Source organism: Carlito syrichta, unplaced genomic scaffold (assembly GCF_000164805.1).
Source record: "Carlito syrichta isolate Samal-C Ts95f unplaced genomic scaffold, Tarsius_syrichta-2.0.1 Scaffold302276, whole genome shotgun sequence".
NCBI lineage: Eukaryota > Metazoa > Chordata > Mammalia > Primates > Tarsiidae > Carlito > Carlito syrichta.
Genome location: NW_007246372.1, coordinates 1118516 through 1136180, shown reverse-complemented (window position 1 = coordinate 1136180; position 17665 = coordinate 1118516). Strand labels below are relative to the sequence as shown.

Genomic DNA, 17665 nt, shown 5'->3' with positions numbered 1-17665 from the left:
CAGGTATGCATCACCACACCAGGGGTGTGTGTGTGTGTGTGTGTGTGTGTGTGTGTGTGTGTGGTGGGGTCTGGCCAAGTTTCTAAAGTCCCTCTTGGTTCTCTCTTTTCCAGGCCCGATCACTTGAATGGACATATCAAGCAGGTGCACACTTCTGAGCGGCCTCACAAGTGTCAGGTAGGGGTTGGGCCAGGGCAGAGATGGGCTGAAGGAGAAAGCTGCTGTTCTCACAGCCACAGCCATGAGTGAGCTGGTGTGTGTGCCAAGGGCCCGGCTGACTGACCACCGCTTTGCACACCCTCCTGCTGTCCCTCTGCTCTCCTTTTTTGTTCGTCACCCCAGTCCCCCTCCCCCCACAGCTGACATTCCCTCCTTCCCAGTTGCTTGGTCCTGGTTCCCACTCTGTCTTCGTCTTCACTCTGTTGCTTGGCTGTCCTCTCCTGGTGTCTGCCGGCTCCTTGGATGGCGGGCCACATTGCACAAATGTTGTGTTTGGGGATCTGGCACTTCGCTGGGCCTGGTTGCTGTTTGTAGGGACTGCACAGTTTTAAAAAGGGCTCATGGTGGTCCAGCCAATAACTCTTCCCCTGTCTGACCAGGGGAGTTAGACCTCCTCCTGGGTCCCCTCAGGTTAGGGCATAAGGCAGCAGGAGAGACAGGAAGTAGGGAGTGGGTGGTCTTATCTCCTGATACTGGTACTTGTTTAACCTATCCTGAGCCAGGGTTTCTGGAGGACTGGAGAACAAGGTGGTCTCTTCTCTTGAGCCTTCTGTATATTAGCAGGTAGGGAAGGCTGGACCAGATTCTCACCCTTGGTTTGTCTGTGGGACAATATCTGGAGGCCCTGCTGGCACCCAGAAATTGAGTTTCCTCTCCCAGCCACTGAGCTTTCCTGTGTGGACGGAAAACATGCCTCTCGGTTTTCCTTGGTTATTGCCCCTCTCCCATGCTGCGTTCCTGCCAACTAAGGGCTAGACACAGCTGTGAGACACTCGCTACGACCTCTGATAGGATCACCTGCTTTTCTTTCTCCTGTTGGTAGCAAGGGGGGAGGACTCAGGAAGACCCGTAGGAAGGGATGGCTGTGCTGTAGGCAGGACAGAGAGTCCCTAGAGGCCAGGTGTGAATGGTGTTCAAGATGCTAGGCTAGGTGGCCTCCCTGGAGGAGGATGACCCAGGGTGGGCCTGCTGGGATCTGTCTTTGCCTTGCTGCCTTCTCTCTCTCTGTCTCTGATTCTCTCATCACAGAGCACATTCTGACCCTCCTAGGTAGTGTGCTGAACAGCCTGGGCAGAGTAGGAGGAGCCCAAAGGGCAGTGGGGGCATGCCCGGTGGCCTGGGGGGGTAACCTGCACTCTCTGCCCTTTTTCCAGGTGTGGGTTGGGAGCAGCAGCGGCCTGCCGCCCCTGGAACCTCTTCCTAGCGACCTGCCATCATGGGACTTTGCCCAGCCTGCTTTGTGGAGGTCGTCCCATTCGGTTCCTGACACCGCCTTTTCCCTTTCTCTAAAAAAATCATTCCCAGCCCTTGAAAACCTGGGCCCAGCACACTCCAGCAACGCTCTCTTCTGCCCAGCCCCGCCAGGATATCTGAGGCAGGGCTGGACCGCTCCAGAGGGCAGCAGGGCCTTTACCCAGTGGCCTGTAAGCTAACCAGGGCCTCCCTGGAGAGGGTTTACCGTGGAGGGGAATGGGAGTAGCAGTTGGCCTGAGACCCTTGCTTTCGGGACAGGCCAGCAAGGTGGTTCTTGCCCACCGTGCCCCAGCTCCCCTCGGCTGACTTGGAGTCTTTCCCAGCTCAAGGCCCCCAAGTGAGGGTAGCAAGAAACACCTTCCTGGGTACCCCCACAGCCTCCGAGTTTCTTCCTGGGTTCTCTTGCCTTGTTTCCCCCCTTTAACAGATGGTACCCCTGGGCGTCTGTCCTTGCCTAGGTAATTTTGGAGGTTTGTGCTTTCCCGGGAACTAAGCCACCAGCTTATCTACTTCCCCTCCCCTGGCATTGCTTCCCATAAGGCATAGGGTTTCTAGAGTGGGGCTTGGCCACCCCTCCCCCCGCTCTGGGAGTGAATCTGCCTACAGAGAAGACTGGCACCACTCCAATAGGGTCAACCCTTGCTGCCCTCTTCCCTTCCTGCTCAGATGGGTCCTGCTTTCATTTCTTGCTAGTGTAGTAGACTCTTATGTTTTTTGAGGCTTATTAGCAGCTTTGCTCAGGAACTTAACTAACAAGTAGCTTTATATTGGGCCACCCCAATGTATGACTTTGGGGGCTGATAAAGCAGGTGTAGACCCCCCCCTTGGATCCCACTGGTGTGCCCTTTAGCCCCCGCAGGCTCCGCGGGGAGAACAGGAGTGATGATAAAAGTTTTCATTCTAACATTTGAGGCTTTGTGTGTTTTGTCCTTGGTCTGTCATAACACTGACATCATTGTTCCCTGGTGTATGGGCCTGCTCCTGCTCTGCCCTTCCGACACACACTCTACAGGCCCCACCTCCGACCCTGTAGACAGAACCCCCCTAACAAGACCCAGCCGGGGAAGGCATGCGGGCTCTTGTGTTCTGGGATGACCAACCAAGTGTGCTGGGGCTTGGTTAACCAGCAGGGGCATCTGTTGGGCATGGTGTGGGATGCGGAAAGCATCAGAGGTGAAAAGACAGCTCTCTGGGATGGCTCTCTTGTGCCTTTGGTTGGCTGGGCACAGTCCATACCTCCCATTCCCTCCTGATGCTGCAGAAGATGAAAGAGGACACTTACAGAGACTGGTGCCACAGCTTGAGTGGAAAGGCCATCTGAATAGAGGGGCGGGAAGCCTCAGATCTGGCAGTGACACACGGTCTTCCTAGGACTTGACCTGAGTATCCTTAACTGGCCCAGATGCCCCAGGTGCTGCTGGATTTGTGAGCTCAGTGGGCTGGGACATTTTTCCCACATGGAGTTCAGCCTGAAGCTGAGGCTGGAACAGCTGGGTCCTCTCCCCTTTGCTTCCACTGGTTCCACTACTCAGGAACTGGCTAGAGAAGGAATGAGTTGAAGTGGGCATACACACCAGAAAAGCAGGCCTGAGAAAGCCGGTGCAGGAGCTGGACCTTCATGCATTGCTCTTAGACTTTTCCAGGGCTATGGGAGAAGGCCGCTCAAGACACCCCCTGAGGCTGCCGGAGTTCAAAGGCCACCAAGGGTGGGAGTTTACACTAGCGTCCTTGGTACCATTGGGCCCCATTCCCAAGTTGCTCAACCCTTGGGAAGAAAAATATGAGGAAGTCTGGGAGGGGAGCATGACGGGGATTCGGTATTGAGTAGTGATGACCAGAGATGATGACCTAAGGTCATGGTGACTGGGCCGGGACCTGGCAGACTCGCCTTCTAACAGTAGCAGGTTGCCTAAGTGCAGGGATGTGGGCAGGGCAGTTGTTCCCAGCACTACAGGCAATCAGCATTCTGCTGCTGGCTCACTCTCTTCCCATCAGGGTCCCTCTGTCTTCTCCCTGTTTCCAGGACAGAAAGTACTTTTCTTCTGCGTTGTCCCAGCCTGGAGGTTCTGGATGTCCCCTTCTTTGAAATCTTCTCTCCCTCAGCCACTTCTCTTTTTTCTGGGTCTCATGAGCATACTCTTTCATGTTCTGTGTTGTCTGAACTTCTGGCAGGGCTGGACTTGGATTCGTTACGCTTTCACCACTTCCCCAGAAAAACCTGGGGACTCCAGCTACAGAGGTTCAATCCTGGCGCAGAGAAGCCAACAATCACTTCAGCTTGGCTTTGTAACACAGTGAAAGCTTTTGTTGTGTTTGTGCTTTTTTCCCCCCCAGCAGCAGATTTACATTCCTAATTATGTTTGCTCAGGCTAAAGTTAGCTTTCATTCCTTGAGAGATAATCAATGGAGAACGGGGTGGGGGAAGCCAGCCTGGTCCAGGATTTTAATTTTGCTTAGCTAATCCCCAAATGGATAATCCACTTGTGGATAATTGAGGTTTGGCTGTCCATCATCTTTAGGTGGCAAAGCCTTTGGAAGACAGATCCCAAAAGAAGGTTGGAAGAGAAACAAGGCATCTCTTTCATATCCCTCTGGTGGCTCCCTCTCCCTGGGACTGTGGGAAACAGAATCCTGAATGTGTGCTTTCAGTTCCATTTTCTTACACCTGGTTCATGTTGGTTCCTTTGAGTTCTGAGACTTCGAGCACATCCCTCTCATCACTGGAGGGTGGTCCTCGGGTCACTGTCTGGCAAAGCCAGCTCTTGTCCCCAGATAAATCAACAGGTGCACTTCTCTTTTCCTGATGGTGTTTGTGGCAACCCTTGCTTTGGTTTACAGGCTGGGAAGATTCTGAGTTTTCTTCTCCCAATGTGGTCTATCATTGGGTCACAAGGTCCCTGATAGAGGTGGGGCCCACCTGTGGCCATGAGAGCAAGAGTTCATATTGCTCTCTGAGTCCCCTAAGTGTTGGAATTTTCCTGCACAGATCCTATCACCTTTTCCTATCAGGGGAGTCCTGGCTTCCAAGTACCATACACCATGTTAAAAAGTATCAACACCTTTCCCTCACCAGAAGCTACTTCTACTGAATCGAGATGGACAGGCTTGGAGGCTGTTTCACATGCCACTTGCCCCATGTCCTCTCAGAGCCTCTGTTTGCCCAACTGTAAACTGGGAAAGATAAGAATACCTAAGGGAGGTCAGGAGGGCTGGTGGAGTACTGGCTGACTATGCTAGACTTTCTCTAGTAGCTGAGGCTTGTCTTTGAGCAAGTTTATTTTCTTTTCTCTCTCTCTCTCTTTTTTTGAGTTGGAGTCCCATTCTGTTGCCCAGGCTGGAGTGCAGTGGCACGTTCACGGCCACCCCAGTGTTGACCTGCTGGGCTCCGGAGATCCTTCTGCCTCGGCCTTCCAAGTAGCTGGAACTACAGGCACGCGCTACCACGCCTGGCTAATTTTTTGATTTATTGTAGAGACGAGATCTCACCAAGTTGCCTGGGCTGGTGTCGAACCCACGGGCTTAGGCAGTCCACTCACCTCAACCTCCCAAAGTGCTGGGATTACAGGCTGAGCCACCAAGCCCAGCCCTTTTTTTTTTTTTTTTTTTTTTTGCTGTGGGTTGGAGTCTCACTATGTTGCTCAGGCTGGAGTGCAGTGGCACACTCAATAGCTATTGGAGACTCGACCTGCCAGGTTCAGGTGATCCTTCTGCCTCAGCTTCCGGAATAGCTGGACCACAGGGGCACACCACCATGTGAGCTAATTTTTTAATTTGTTACAGAGATGAAATCTTGCCAAGTTGCCTGGGCAGGTCTCTAACCCCTGGGCTCAGGCAGTCTTCTCACCTCTGCCTCCCAAAATGTTGGGATGACAAGTGTGAGCCACTGTGCCCGGCTGGACAAGTTTGCTTTCTTTTTTCTTTTTTTTTTTTTTTGAGTTGGAGTCTCACTCTGTTGCCCAGACTGGAGTGCAGTGGCTGCTCGATCCTTCCACCTCAGCCTTCCAAGTAACCGGAATTACAGGCATGCGCTACCACGCCCGGCTGATTTTTTGATTTATTGTAGAGATGAGGTCTCACTGCCCAAGTGGGTCTTGAACTCGCGGGCTCAGGCAATCTACTCACCTCAGCCTCCCAAAGGCGTGGGATTACAGGCTGAGCCACCGAGCTGGCTGTAAATTTGCTTTCTAAAATTAGCTTCCTCTTTTTTCATATGAATAAACTGAATACGTAAAACAGATAAAAGCAGTAATTCATTAGCATAAATTGTTCTGTTCAGATTTGTAATGTTTACTTTAAAAGACAATGACTGAGAAGAGCAAGGCCTGTGCTAACACACATTCAGGATTAGGGTAGTAAACAGTGGCATCTTCTACCTCCCTAGCACTGCATGCATTTGTTTCTTGCTTTGAGATCAATACCATTTGTAGGTGGTGACAGTGTTCAGACACTTAACCTTGAGATCTTAGGGTTTCAGGATATGTTTCTGTTAAAGAGACACTGCTGGCTCCATCCTAGCACAAGTTAATGTGATGGCAGATCTTCAGTGGGTTAACATCAATCGGTAACACACTTAAGGTGAATGTTGCATTCTCTTATGTTCTAAAACAGTAAGAGGCAAGAAATGAGTCAGAATTGACTAGAATCCCTGAAACACCTCCATGGAACCAAAATCGCCTGAAAACCAGTGGATTCAACTTAGGGCTTTCCTGGCATTCTGTGACCCCCAAGGCTGGAGGGCCTTTTACAAACCCTAGCTCAGGAAGGGATGTTGGGTGGAGATCAACAGCTGATGCTAATTCAGGTCCTCAGATACAAGAAATGCCTGGTGACCTGGGGCCTCCTTCCCAGGGTCCTGGTGCTGACCTTCAGCTCCTGAGTCATCCGACCCTGGGACCTGGATGTGAGTTGGTGCTCAAGCAGCTCATACCACAGCTTTCCATGGCCATGCCCTCTGGAGGGTGATAACAGGCCTGCCACGGAGGGCTGCTTCAAGGATGGATTGCATGAGATAAATGCCTCTAAAAGGCTATGTGTGGTGCCCGGTTGGCACAGAATGACTGCTCGATCAATGCAGGGTAGTATCAACATCCTTGTTATTACCAGCACTTTTCCAACTTAACATTTCACAAATGCTCTGTGGCCTTTGTTCGCTCTGTTAATTCTCACATTAGCAGAATTGATACGATCCTTTTTTTATGGGCTGCTTTTTTAAAATTCAAACTCACTAAAATATTATGAAGCGTTATCTCTATGCTTTGTCCTGCCTTTCCTTTTCCCTGTGTCTGAAACTAATGTCACTACTGAATAAAGCAATTAAATTAAATTCTTTGTGTAAAGCAACTAGGGGAAACCCAGAGATGGAGAACAGGAAGCCTGGTTGATTTGCCAATAACTCATCTGTAAATTCACTCATAACCAGGGCACCTAAAGTCAATTCTTAATGTTTAAGAATGAGCAAACGTGTAACTCTTCATCTTGTATAGTACAGATCTTAGCTTACTGTGCTCTAGGTATATTTGTGGAAGCCATTTAGAACCAGTGATTCCAACCCAGATGTCCCATGAGGAGGCATCATGGGAAATAAGAGCAGCCACTTGGCATTCTGGGTAGAGAGACTGAGCCAAACTCTAAAGCTCTCACCATGAAGGAAGCCCACGTGATGGCCAGAAACTGCTATTGCTGCATGGTGCACTTGGTGGGGAGTCAGGTGTGGAATGTTGGAGTTCGCCTCACCCTGTTTTCCTTTCTGCCCTCAGACCTGCAATGCTTCTTTTGCCACCCGAGACCGTCTGCGCTCCCATCTGGCCTGTCATGAAGACAAGGTGCCCTGCCAGGTGTGTGGGAAGTACTTGCGGGCAGCATACATGGCAGACCACCTGAAGAAGCACAGCGAGGGGCCCAGCAACTTCTGCAGTATCTGTAACCGAGGTAATCTGCCCACCGTTTCCTCACTTCCAGAGGATGGGCCTGAGCCTGTGTGAGGTCCAGGGGTGTTCTGACCCCTCTGCCTCAGATTCTACTCTTTGCACGGTCCTCCTTTCCCACTGAATGTTAAACACCTCCATTGCCCACCTAGCTGTTTGCCACTCTTTCCTTCCCAAGAATCCAGGAGAGCAGCAGGTGGGAGCCGAAGGAGAGAGGTTATTCCCAAGTTTAGGCCCGAAACTCACCTGCTGCTCAGGTAGCAGGGTGGATGCATTTTGCAGACACCACTGAACTACCAAGGTTGCTGGGAGAGTCATTAAGTCCCAACATGAGAGAAGAAAGGGTTCTGCTTGAGAGTGTTTGCTGGCTGATTCCCTGGCATATACAATTCGGCAGCCAGGAAAGGCGGATAAGTCTGGAAAGAAGAAGGGGCAGAAATTTTCTAGCACAAATAGTCAGAAGAGAGCCCAAACTCAGGTAGATTGTGGCCTTGATGAGAGAAGAAAGCAGAAGGTGCTCTGAGCAGGCAGCATTCTGGAGGATGAGGTGGGCCTAGGTAGTGTCTAACTGTGGCAGTGGTGTCGTGTTGGATGAAGTCAGGCCTGTCCATGAGGTTTTGCTGGGTCTAGTTGGCTGTTGAAAGTGTTGGAGGTTTGTGTTTTGTGAACACCGCATCAGTGGAGGAGGCTCGTGCTCTGTGTTGAAGGAGGTCTGGAACAAGCTGTCTGTGTGAGCATGAGGAGGCTTCTGCATGGTGTGCTTGCTTTGGCCAGGTAAGGACATTGCTGGGATGTCCTTATCTCCTGGGGCACTCTTATCCCAATGCTTCTGGAAGTCTGGGGTGTGGCTTAGTGGGTTGAGCACTGAACTAGGAGTCAAAGGATCCAGGGTTTAGTCCTAGCCCTTCACTATGTGGCTTTGAGTTCTCCCTTCCCCCTCTAAGCTTTAGTTTCTTCATCTCTCAAATGGGGTTTAGAACACCCCCCTTCACTACCTCACAGGGTTGTTGTGAGGATCCCAAGAGACAAGGTATGTGAAAGTCCTCACAGGAGCTGCTCACTTGTGAGGTCCCATCCTTACACTTTGTAACAATATTAGGAAAGACAGTGCTCACTGACACTATGGTTTGGACCAGGCACTATACCCCTGCAGGCACTGGCTAGAATCATTAGGTGCCTATACATGTCTGTGTGCCTTGAGGTTCCCAAGGGAGGGAGATTGCTGAGTAGCTGGGTATCCCTGGTGTCCTGGAACTGCGTTCCTCCCTAGGACTTCACACCTGGAGTTTGTACCGCCAGGACACCTGCTGTGAAAGTGGGGAGGTAGAGCTGGGCCTGGTGGCTCACGCCTGTAATCCCAGCACTCTGGGAGGTAGAGGCAAGAGGTTTGCCTGAGCCCAGGGGTTTGAGACCAGCCTGGGCAACTTGGCAAGACCTCATCTCTACAATAAACCAAAAAATTGGTCGGGTGTGGTGGTGTGTGCCTATAGTTCCAGCTACTTGGAAGGCTGAGGCAGAAGGATTGCTTGAGCCCAGCAGGTTGAGGCTGCAGTGGTTGGGAGCAGCCACTGCACTCCAGCTTGGGCGACAGAGTGAGACTCCAATTCAGAAAAAAAAAAAGTGGGGCGGTAGTAATAAAAGCCTCTTAAGCTGTCTGTTCTGTTTTCTGACATGTTAGTCAAGTTTTAAATGTTGAAGTTCTCAGTCCGAGAACTGGGATCAGAGACCAGAGACAAAACTCAGAAAGTCCAGCCCAGATGCAAGAGTAGGACAAGAACTGGACAGGAGACCCAGAGCCACAGCATTTGGGAGCCCAGCTCAAGAGGAAAGAAGAACTGAGAGCAGCAGGATGGTGGAAAAGTCTGTCCGGTTAGGAGGCAGCTGACATGGCAAAGCCAACAACTATTTTATGTCAGGATTTATTTTCCAAGGGTTGGTAAAGAGAACTTGGGCAACAGCCACAAGCCACATGACTGGATTGGGGGATCCAGAAGCGCAAATCAGTTCACTTTTTCTCAGAAAAGCCAAGACTAGATTTGGATCACAGGCCAGACATCTTTCGGTCCCAGAGTCAGAGCAAGAAGTTCTGTTTCTCTAAGAAGACAAAAGAAGGTGCTGGGCTCATCCACACTGGGTACTCAAAAAGAGAAAGACAACAATTGCAGTTTGTATCTGAAGAGAAGGCACAGGATTCTACTTCTGGACCCATTCTTTGGACAGAAATAGAGATGAAGAAAAGATGAAGAGGATAAGGTTCTTTCCTTCTGGATACCAAAGACATTGAGACATTGGAATCAGAATGCAGAGTGCTCTGTGTCATCCTTTGCCCTGCTGTCTGTCACCAAGGCTAAACTTACGGAAGAAGTTGCACAGATGAATGAATGTTCTTATCTCTGTAAGGGTTTCAAGCAAAGGCTAAATGTCAGCCAGCTGATCAGAATGGTTAAGATTGAATCAGGTGAAATTCCAGGTACCTTGTGAGATCCTTCAGTCCCAACAATTCTTAATCGATCAATTTAATGACATACCTACAAATCTGTCTTTTTCAGACTTTGCCACAAAAATGGCACCTGGCCATGAAGAATGGGAAAGAGAGAAGGCAGTCTGACTGCCATAGCCCCACACTTGAGTCAGATGCAAGCTAATGAGACAGATGACCCCGTCTTTGGCTTAGAAACATATCAGGATGTATATGATGGCATTTGTAGAGGAAGATCATTTGCAGTGGAGGCAATATTATGGCTCAGAAAGCTTGTTCCCTCATTTTTGAACTGAGGAAAGCAGTTGGGTTGAACAGTAGAAAGAAAATTGGCACCCTGGCCCATCACCGTTTTTTTCCTTTAAAATTTCTGTAGCAGGGCCAGGTGCAGTGGCTCATGCCTGTAATTCTACTGACTTGGGAGGCTGAGGTGCAAAATTCGCTTGATGCCAGGAGTTCGAGGCTGCAGTAAACTGTGATTGTGCTACTGCACTCCAGCCTGGACAACAGAGTGAGACCCCAACCCCCCCAAAAAATATATCTGATAAAGGATTTTAAGCGAAATATATAAAGAGCACTTACAACCCAGTGATGAAAAAGACATGGAACCCAATTAAAACATGGACAAAGAATTTGAATAGACTCTAGCCTGGGTGACAGAGCAAGACCCTGACTCCAGAAAAAAAAATTTCTGTAGCAGAGTCTTTGTATATGTCTACATATGTGCTGTTATGGGGAAGAGGGAGAACTTATTGAGGATCTGCCTTTAACAGAGATATTTGGGCTCAAACATCATTGTTTTAAAGGTAGAGGAAAGCTTCTCCTCAGTCAGAAGGTGGGGGCACAAACAGATGATGCACACAGTCTACCATTCCCCTGGACTGACATAAAACTACTTCGGTCTGCTCCAACACAGTGCAGTTGGGGCTGGCCCCTCCAGGCTTTGGAGGGAAAAAGCAGTCCTCAACCCCTGCATGGATGTGGAACCTGCCAAAGGACGATTTAATTGTGGAGTATGAATTGCAGACGCTCCAGGCAAAAAAAGCACAATGGAGGGGCAGTGGCCTTGTGCTAACTAAGTCTTCATCTCTGGAGTAAGAGGAGGGTGGTGTGTTAGTTGTAGTGGCAGTCACATGTGCGCTCAGCATCTCTGTTGCGTGGATGCCTGGATCAAGCTGCCTCTTTGGCTCTTGGTTAATCAGTGGTGAATGGGCGGGTAAGTTTAGAGTTCCAGCTAAATATGTCTGGCTTCAAAGATGTGTTCTGCTCAGAAGTGGAGCTTCTGTTTCATCCCAACTCTTGGCTGCTGAGTTGCTCTGTGTTTCAGTTCTGGGCGTTAAGTGGCAGCTGTGGATCCACTCCTACCACCCCGCCATGTGGTTCTGCTATAGATAGTACAGTCTGCAGCTGGGGTAAAGTCAAGAGGACTCAACCACGTGTTTCTCAGACTGTTTTTCAGGAAACACAGCAAGCTTTTATTGAGCATTTGTTGTATTCCCCGGGTATAGCTCTCACTACAAGGAGTAAATATAGGAATTCCCGGAACTCCCCTTCCTTTCGCATCGCCTTTGGCTGCAATGGACCCGCTCTGGTTACCGTGAAGTTCCATGCTCCTTTCGAGGCCCCACAAGGAATTAAAAACCAAAGGCAAAAATTTCCTTCTAAAGTGGCGCCACCATATTATCAGAAAGTTCTGATATCTTGTGCTGTTTGGCAAGGGTCAGTGTCCTCTGGTTCAGCTTGGTTTTGGGGGACTCCACAGTGCCACCCCAAGGGACAGGGCTAAGAGCCTCTTTCCTATTAGCTTTCCTCATTCCTGACTACAGCCTCCCTCTTAGGAATGTTTACATGAGATCCTCTTGATCCAGCCTGTCCTCCAGTGATTGGTCCCAGACTGACTACTTAGGTCAAAGCTCAGGACAACTCGCTCTACCAGGCAGGGCAGGACACTACCACCTGGTCCAGGTGGGTCTTTGAAGGAGCTTTGTTGGGAAAGGAAGGAAAATTTGCCCGATCCCACATTTCCTTCCAGAACTACCAGCTGCTGCTGTCAAGGAAATATTTGATAAATAAGCTTCCCACAGGCCATCCCTCTGTCTGCCAGCAGCTTCCATTCTAACCCACCAATATGGTAACAAAAGACATGAGCGTAAATGATAATGATGAAACCTACTGCAGGCTGGGTGCAGTGACTCATATGCTTAATCCCTGCACGTTGGGAAACCAAGGCAGGAGGATTGCTTGAGACCAGGAGTTTGAGTCCAGACTGGACAGCATAGCAAGAACTCATCTCTCTAAAAAAAAAAAAAAAAAAAAATCAGCCAGGTGTGGTGACATGCGCCTGTAGTCCCAGCTACTTAGGAGGCTGAGGCAAAAGGATTACCTGAACTCAGGAGGTCGAGGCCATAGTAAGCGGTGATCATGCCACTGTATTCCAACCTGGGTGACAGAATGAGACCTTGACTCAAAAAAAAAAAGGGAGACAAACCTACTGCAAGAGTCCAAGGAATGTTTCTAGGGCTCAGAGTTAGGACATAGGAACCATGAAAGAGTCTGCCCAGTAGCTAAGGGCCAAGTTCTGGTGGCACATGGTCCTGGTAGCTTAGTAGCTGCTGTGCATGTAACCATGTTGCTTAACCTCACCAGCCTCTTGTTTCTTCATCTGGAAAATGGGTGTAATAGTAATTGGCAGCACATGCAGTGTGCTAAGTCCTGGTGCACCATCAGCCCTTGCTCAGGGTAAACCATTATTATAGTTCTAAGCAGCATTCAAAAATGTCATGCCAGCCCAGGGTTTTTAAACAAGTCTTACACAGTCATTACACAATACTCTTCCAGTCTCTGACCCTTTAGCAATGGATCTCACTGTTATCCTGTGGCTGTATAATTTTAAAAGGGAATGTGTCGACTAGATCTGGAGTGGATTAAAGGGACATTGTTAGGGCACTGGCGCCCCAAGTAGACCTTATACTGAAAAGCTTCAGATCCTGCTAAAGGTGCTTTCTGATCCTTTGCCATGGTGGGGTTTGATGGCATGTGTCCTTCCTGTGAAACCCAAGTCAAAATCTTTTCACTGGCCCGCCTGATTCTACATCCTTGGACTCGTGGCTGCTGTGGAAGTTCCCCCAAGATCTGCTCTTCCCAACCTGAGATATCTCATAACTCAAACTGACTGAAGCATCCAGGGTGGGCTGGAATAGCCCCCAGACAGCTGGATTGCCCCTCCCCTCTCCCAAAATAAAGAGAGATCATCCCTGTTTCTCCTGTACATGAACCTGGTGGACGCTCCAAAGTGGAACCAAAGAGACCACCATGAATAAGAGATGACCGTGCTCCTTTAGCGTAACTTCCTATTTTTAATTGCTGAAGGTGAGAAAGTTAGGAAAAGAGTACGTATCCTAACAGGTGGAAGAAGAGGGCTCCCTGAAGGCATTCTTCTGGGATTTCATTCTACCTCCATGTGGTTTGTTGTCCAGTTTCCTTTTACAAGTGTTAAGTGGACATCCTGCTGGCTGGAATTCTGTGGCTGCCCTGGAACCCCACATTCTTGTCTAACCATGTTTCTAACTGTGATCCTGGCAGCTGACCTGGGGCTACGGGACATTCACTCACACCACTTGTTACTGAGGCACCAGGCAAGCCTTGAGGCAGTTGGCCTCTGGCCCAAGCAGGAGCAGGATCTCATGTCATCCCACCAGGTGGCTGGCCTAGGACCCTCACCACAGCCTTGCAGAGTGGGCTCTGCAGAAAAGCCGATTCGTGGACAGTGCCTCCCTCCGACATGGCTCTTGTGGTTGCAGCTGTTTTTGAGCCGAGGAGGGGGCCCCTTCTAGGTGCAGCTGACCTGGGAATGCTAGCCAGAGCAGCCAGAGCGGCCAGAGGAGAGGCGGGGGAAGGAGAGAGGTATCTCTTGCTGGCCGTGGGATCTCATCTCCTTTTGTCTTGTTTAGGTTTCTCCTCTGCCTCCTACTTAAAGGTCCATGTTAAAACCCACCACGGTGTTCCCCTTCCCCAGGTCTCCAGGCACCAGGAGCCCATCCCGAATGGGGGAGCAGCGTTCCACTGCGCCAGGACCTATGGCAACAAAGGCAAGCGACCCCTTGCTCTGCACTTTGCTTCTCTGCGCAGACTGTGTTGTGGGGGCGCTGGGCCGGGCGTGGGGAGGCGGGAAGGCTGCCAGCTTTCTGGCTGCCTTGAGGAGGCTCAGAGATCTGAGTGGCAGTGGCCTCCAGGACAAAAGTCATAGTGGGTATCTCACTCCAGGGCAGTGAGTGAGGCTTTAGGGCACTGCCAAGATCCAGCCCCCCGCCTCCTCTTCCCCAGCCCTTGTCCCTTCCTCCTGGCCAGCCCCCACCGTCTGGAGCCCTGCAGGGATGCCCCAGGCCCCAGGGCAGAAGAGGAGCCCTGCATGATGAGTCGCTCTGGGCCTGCCTGTTGCCTGTCACCCTTTAGGATGGTGTGGAGCTACGGCTGAATGCTTTCTCCTCCTTTGACCCTGTGGGCCAGTGGGAGCCAATGACACTCTTCTCCTGCGATAGGGGTGGTTGGTTGCTGTGTGCGGCCCTTTCTGGAGGGCCTCTGGCTGTGGTTGTGAGATGCATGGCAATGAATGAACTGCCTGACTCCTCTGACTCGGAGGTGGTTTGTGGAGAGCTCCCCAGGCCCACCTTCACTTGTTGATTCAGGTTGTTCTGTGGTATATCACGTTGTTGTTGCCTCGGGGTTGAGGTCAGGGACTTGGCAGATGATAAAGATGGCAGAGATGGCATGCTCCATGCTCCCATCACAGACCTCCCTTCCCAGCATGGCTCTCTGGACCCAGGCAGGAAGCTGCTGATTGGTAGAGGACTCCAACGTGGGCTGGGCAAGGCTAGGGGAGTGAGGGTTGTCTCTTGGCCCAGCGTGTCTTGGGCCCTGGGCAGGTACACCAGCTGACTGAGTTGTTCAGCGTTGCTTTTAATCTCTGTGCTTTGGCTGCTTGGCCCTGGAAAGGTTTTGGCAGAAGGAAGGCGGTAAGGGCAGGGCTTGTGTTTGTAGCATTAGGACAGGGATTGGATTCTGTCTGAGCCACTGATGGGGTCTACCCAGGTTGAGGACCTCATGGCTCTGGTTCTGCCTGCCTTGCTAGGGTGCAGCTAGTCCGGTGCAGATGAGGCTACTGATACACCTATTCAGCATCATCAGAATAGCTTATTTTACTTTCAGAGGTACCCGAAAGAGTGCCTAGGAGCTTGGGGGTCTTAGAGTTGTTCTGGGTAGAAGCAGTAGAGGTCCCCTCTGTGTACCCCTTCCTTGAAGCAGGCTGAGATGATGGTGAGCCATACGTGTGCAGTTGCATGAAGAGCCCACAGCAGGGGAGGCTGGCGGCCCCAGGGCCCTGCTGTTTCACCCCCATAGGCACTCCAGGCTCCCAGATTGACCAGCCAACCCTCTGTGGCTTCTGCCAGGGCAGTGTCTGGCATCAACTGTCCTCCACAGGTCTGTGAGCTGGCCCCTCAGGACCCCTCCAGAGGGGCATCTCCAGAGCCTGGCCTCATCTCTTCCTTGTGTTTCGTTTTTTGTAGAAGGCCAGAAATGCTCACATCAGGATCCGATTGAGAGCTCCGACTCCTACGGTGACCTCTCAGATGCCAGCGACCTGAAGACGCCGGAGAAGCAGAGTGCTAATGGCTCTTTCTCCTGTGACCTAGCAGTCCCCAAAAACAAGATGGAGTCTGACGGGGAGAAGAAGTACCCATGCCCTGAATGTGGGAGCTTCTTCCGCTCTAAGTCCTACTTGAACAAACATATCCAGAAGGTGCATGTCCGGGCCCTCGGGGGCCCTCTGGGGGACCTGGGCCCTACCCTCGGCTCACCTTTCTCTCCCCAGCAGAACATGTCTCTCCTTGAGTCCTTTGGGTTTCAGATTGTTCAGTCGGCATTTGCATCGTCTTTAGTAGATCCTGAGGTTGACCAGCAGCCCATGGGGCCTGAAGGGAAGTGAGGCAGATGCTGCGTCCCCACGGAAACAGTCATCTGGGGACTGCTGAGAAATGCTGTGAATGCGGAGGGAAGTGAAGTCTTTGGGTTCTGTAGCTGAGAGATTTTTATTTGTTCTTAACTCCCCACCCCATCCCAACTCCCTCTCCATAACCCATTCCCCCAGTGGTCTTTAGAAATAGAGTTTCATTGGATACTCTGCAGAAATATCAGGGAGACCTGGTCTGGGATGAGGGCAGAAAACACTACATAGACCTCCAAGGCCACGCCAGTCCCAGTTTCTCTAATGGACGGAAGCTGGAATTCCTGGTGCTCAGTTCTTAGGGATCCCAGTCCTAAACCCAAACCCCATGGCATGGTGGGACCTTAGTGATTTGGGGTCCCCACCCACTTCTCTCAATTCCTTATCCTCCCTTCCCATAACCCTCAAAATAGACACAGTAGGGTCTCTACCCACTCACACAACACTGATGCCCAGCTGTTTTTAAGGAAGCCTGAAGCCTACAGCATCCCACGGACCATGGGGTGAGTGTCCTCTGAGAGTCCCCAGAGCTCAGCCCTCAGCTTGGAGGGCCCCAGACCTTTCTGAGCCCTGCTTGGAGGCTAGCATTTTGCTGCTAGGACAAGCTCAGCTATTGAGGCACCCCCACCCCAAATTCCAGTTCTTACATGATTTTAACCATTCGACTTGCTGTTGGGTTTTGATTCTCTAATTATTATTATTATTGTTATTATTTTTTAGGACCAGATGTAGTGAATTGCTACTGAAAGCTATCCCAGGTGATACAGAGCTCTTTGTAAACCGCAGTCACACATTAGGGTTAGTATTAAACTTTGTTTAGATGTACTATAATTAACTTGGCTAGTTGATTGTTTGAAGTCTATGGAAGAAATAGTTTTATGCAAAATTTTAAAAAATGCCAGTCTGGTCAGGGAGGTAGGGGGTTTTAGTGCTGTTGGAACCCAGGAAAATGGAAAAGCCAGCAGATAGGGACACTGTACCTCAGTTGTGTCACACGTGAGTGAGACCAGGTTGACCTTATGATGTGAATTGATCTGATCAGACTGTATTAAAAACGTTAGTACGTTACTCTACCTGCTCCCCTGAGTCCAGTTTTTCAGCTGTGGTGGTCTGGGACCCAAAGGTGGGCAGTCTGTACCCAGCACCTGGGGTGGGGGTGAGGTCCCAGGAGAGCCCTCTTCCTCTTCATTGCACCAGGTTCACTGGGATTGATAGGTGGATGGTCCTGCTGAAGACTTAGAATGCTAGGATTCACCCATTCATTCAACAAATATTTGCTGCTTGCCTTCGCTATTTGTGTGCCAGGCACAATTTTAGACCCTGGGGATATGGTGGTGAACAAGACACCCCTGTGGAGTTTAATGAGGGGAAAAGACAATTTTGATATCAGTCCAGATAATGAGAGGTGTAAGGAGAAAAGCCGGGCAAGCTGAGGGGACAGTGACAGCAGGAGAGCCGGTAGGGTAGTCGAGAAAGGTGCGAGATGGCATTGAGACTCTGGTAGAGGAGACTTGGAGTAAGAGGGGATCCAACATGGCAACCAGCTAGGACCTAAAGAGGGACATAGGTAGGGAATCCTCATGGCCAAGAGGCTTTAAGAAGCTCAGCAACTTGCATCCAGGCATGATGGCTCACACATGTAATCCCAGCATTTTGGGAGGCTGAGGAAGGAGAATCACTTGAGCCCAGGTGTCAGAATCACTTGAGCTATGATTGTATCACTGTACTCCAGCCTGGACAATGGAGAGGCACTCTTAAGAAAAAAAAAAAAAAGCTGGGCTCGGTGGC

The 17665-nt window shown here is 50.5% G+C and overlaps 1 protein-coding gene across 4 annotated transcripts in view; it reads left to right on the top strand.

Moving 5' to 3' along the window:
* Window positions 1–16950, top strand: part of PATZ1 (POZ/BTB and AT hook containing zinc finger 1) — a 19611-nt gene extending 2661 nt beyond the window's left edge. Inside the window, exons 2-5 of one of the 4 annotated variants that reach the window (XM_008056198.1) lie at window positions 114–177; window positions 7230–7401; window positions 13892–13964; window positions 15441–16950. In XM_008056198.1, coding sequence (XP_008054389.1) covers window positions 114–177; window positions 7230–7401; window positions 13892–13964; window positions 15441–15474 — 343 coding nt within the window. In that variant the 3' untranslated portion in view covers window positions 15475–16950. Of the gene's footprint in view, window positions 1–113; window positions 178–1373; window positions 2380–7229; window positions 7402–13826; window positions 13965–15440 lie in introns of those variants that run through there. The other 3 variants (XM_008056196.1, XM_008056197.1, XM_008056199.1) reach the window with 3 other exon arrangements.
* The last annotated feature ends 715 nt before the right edge of the window (window positions 16951–17665 follow it).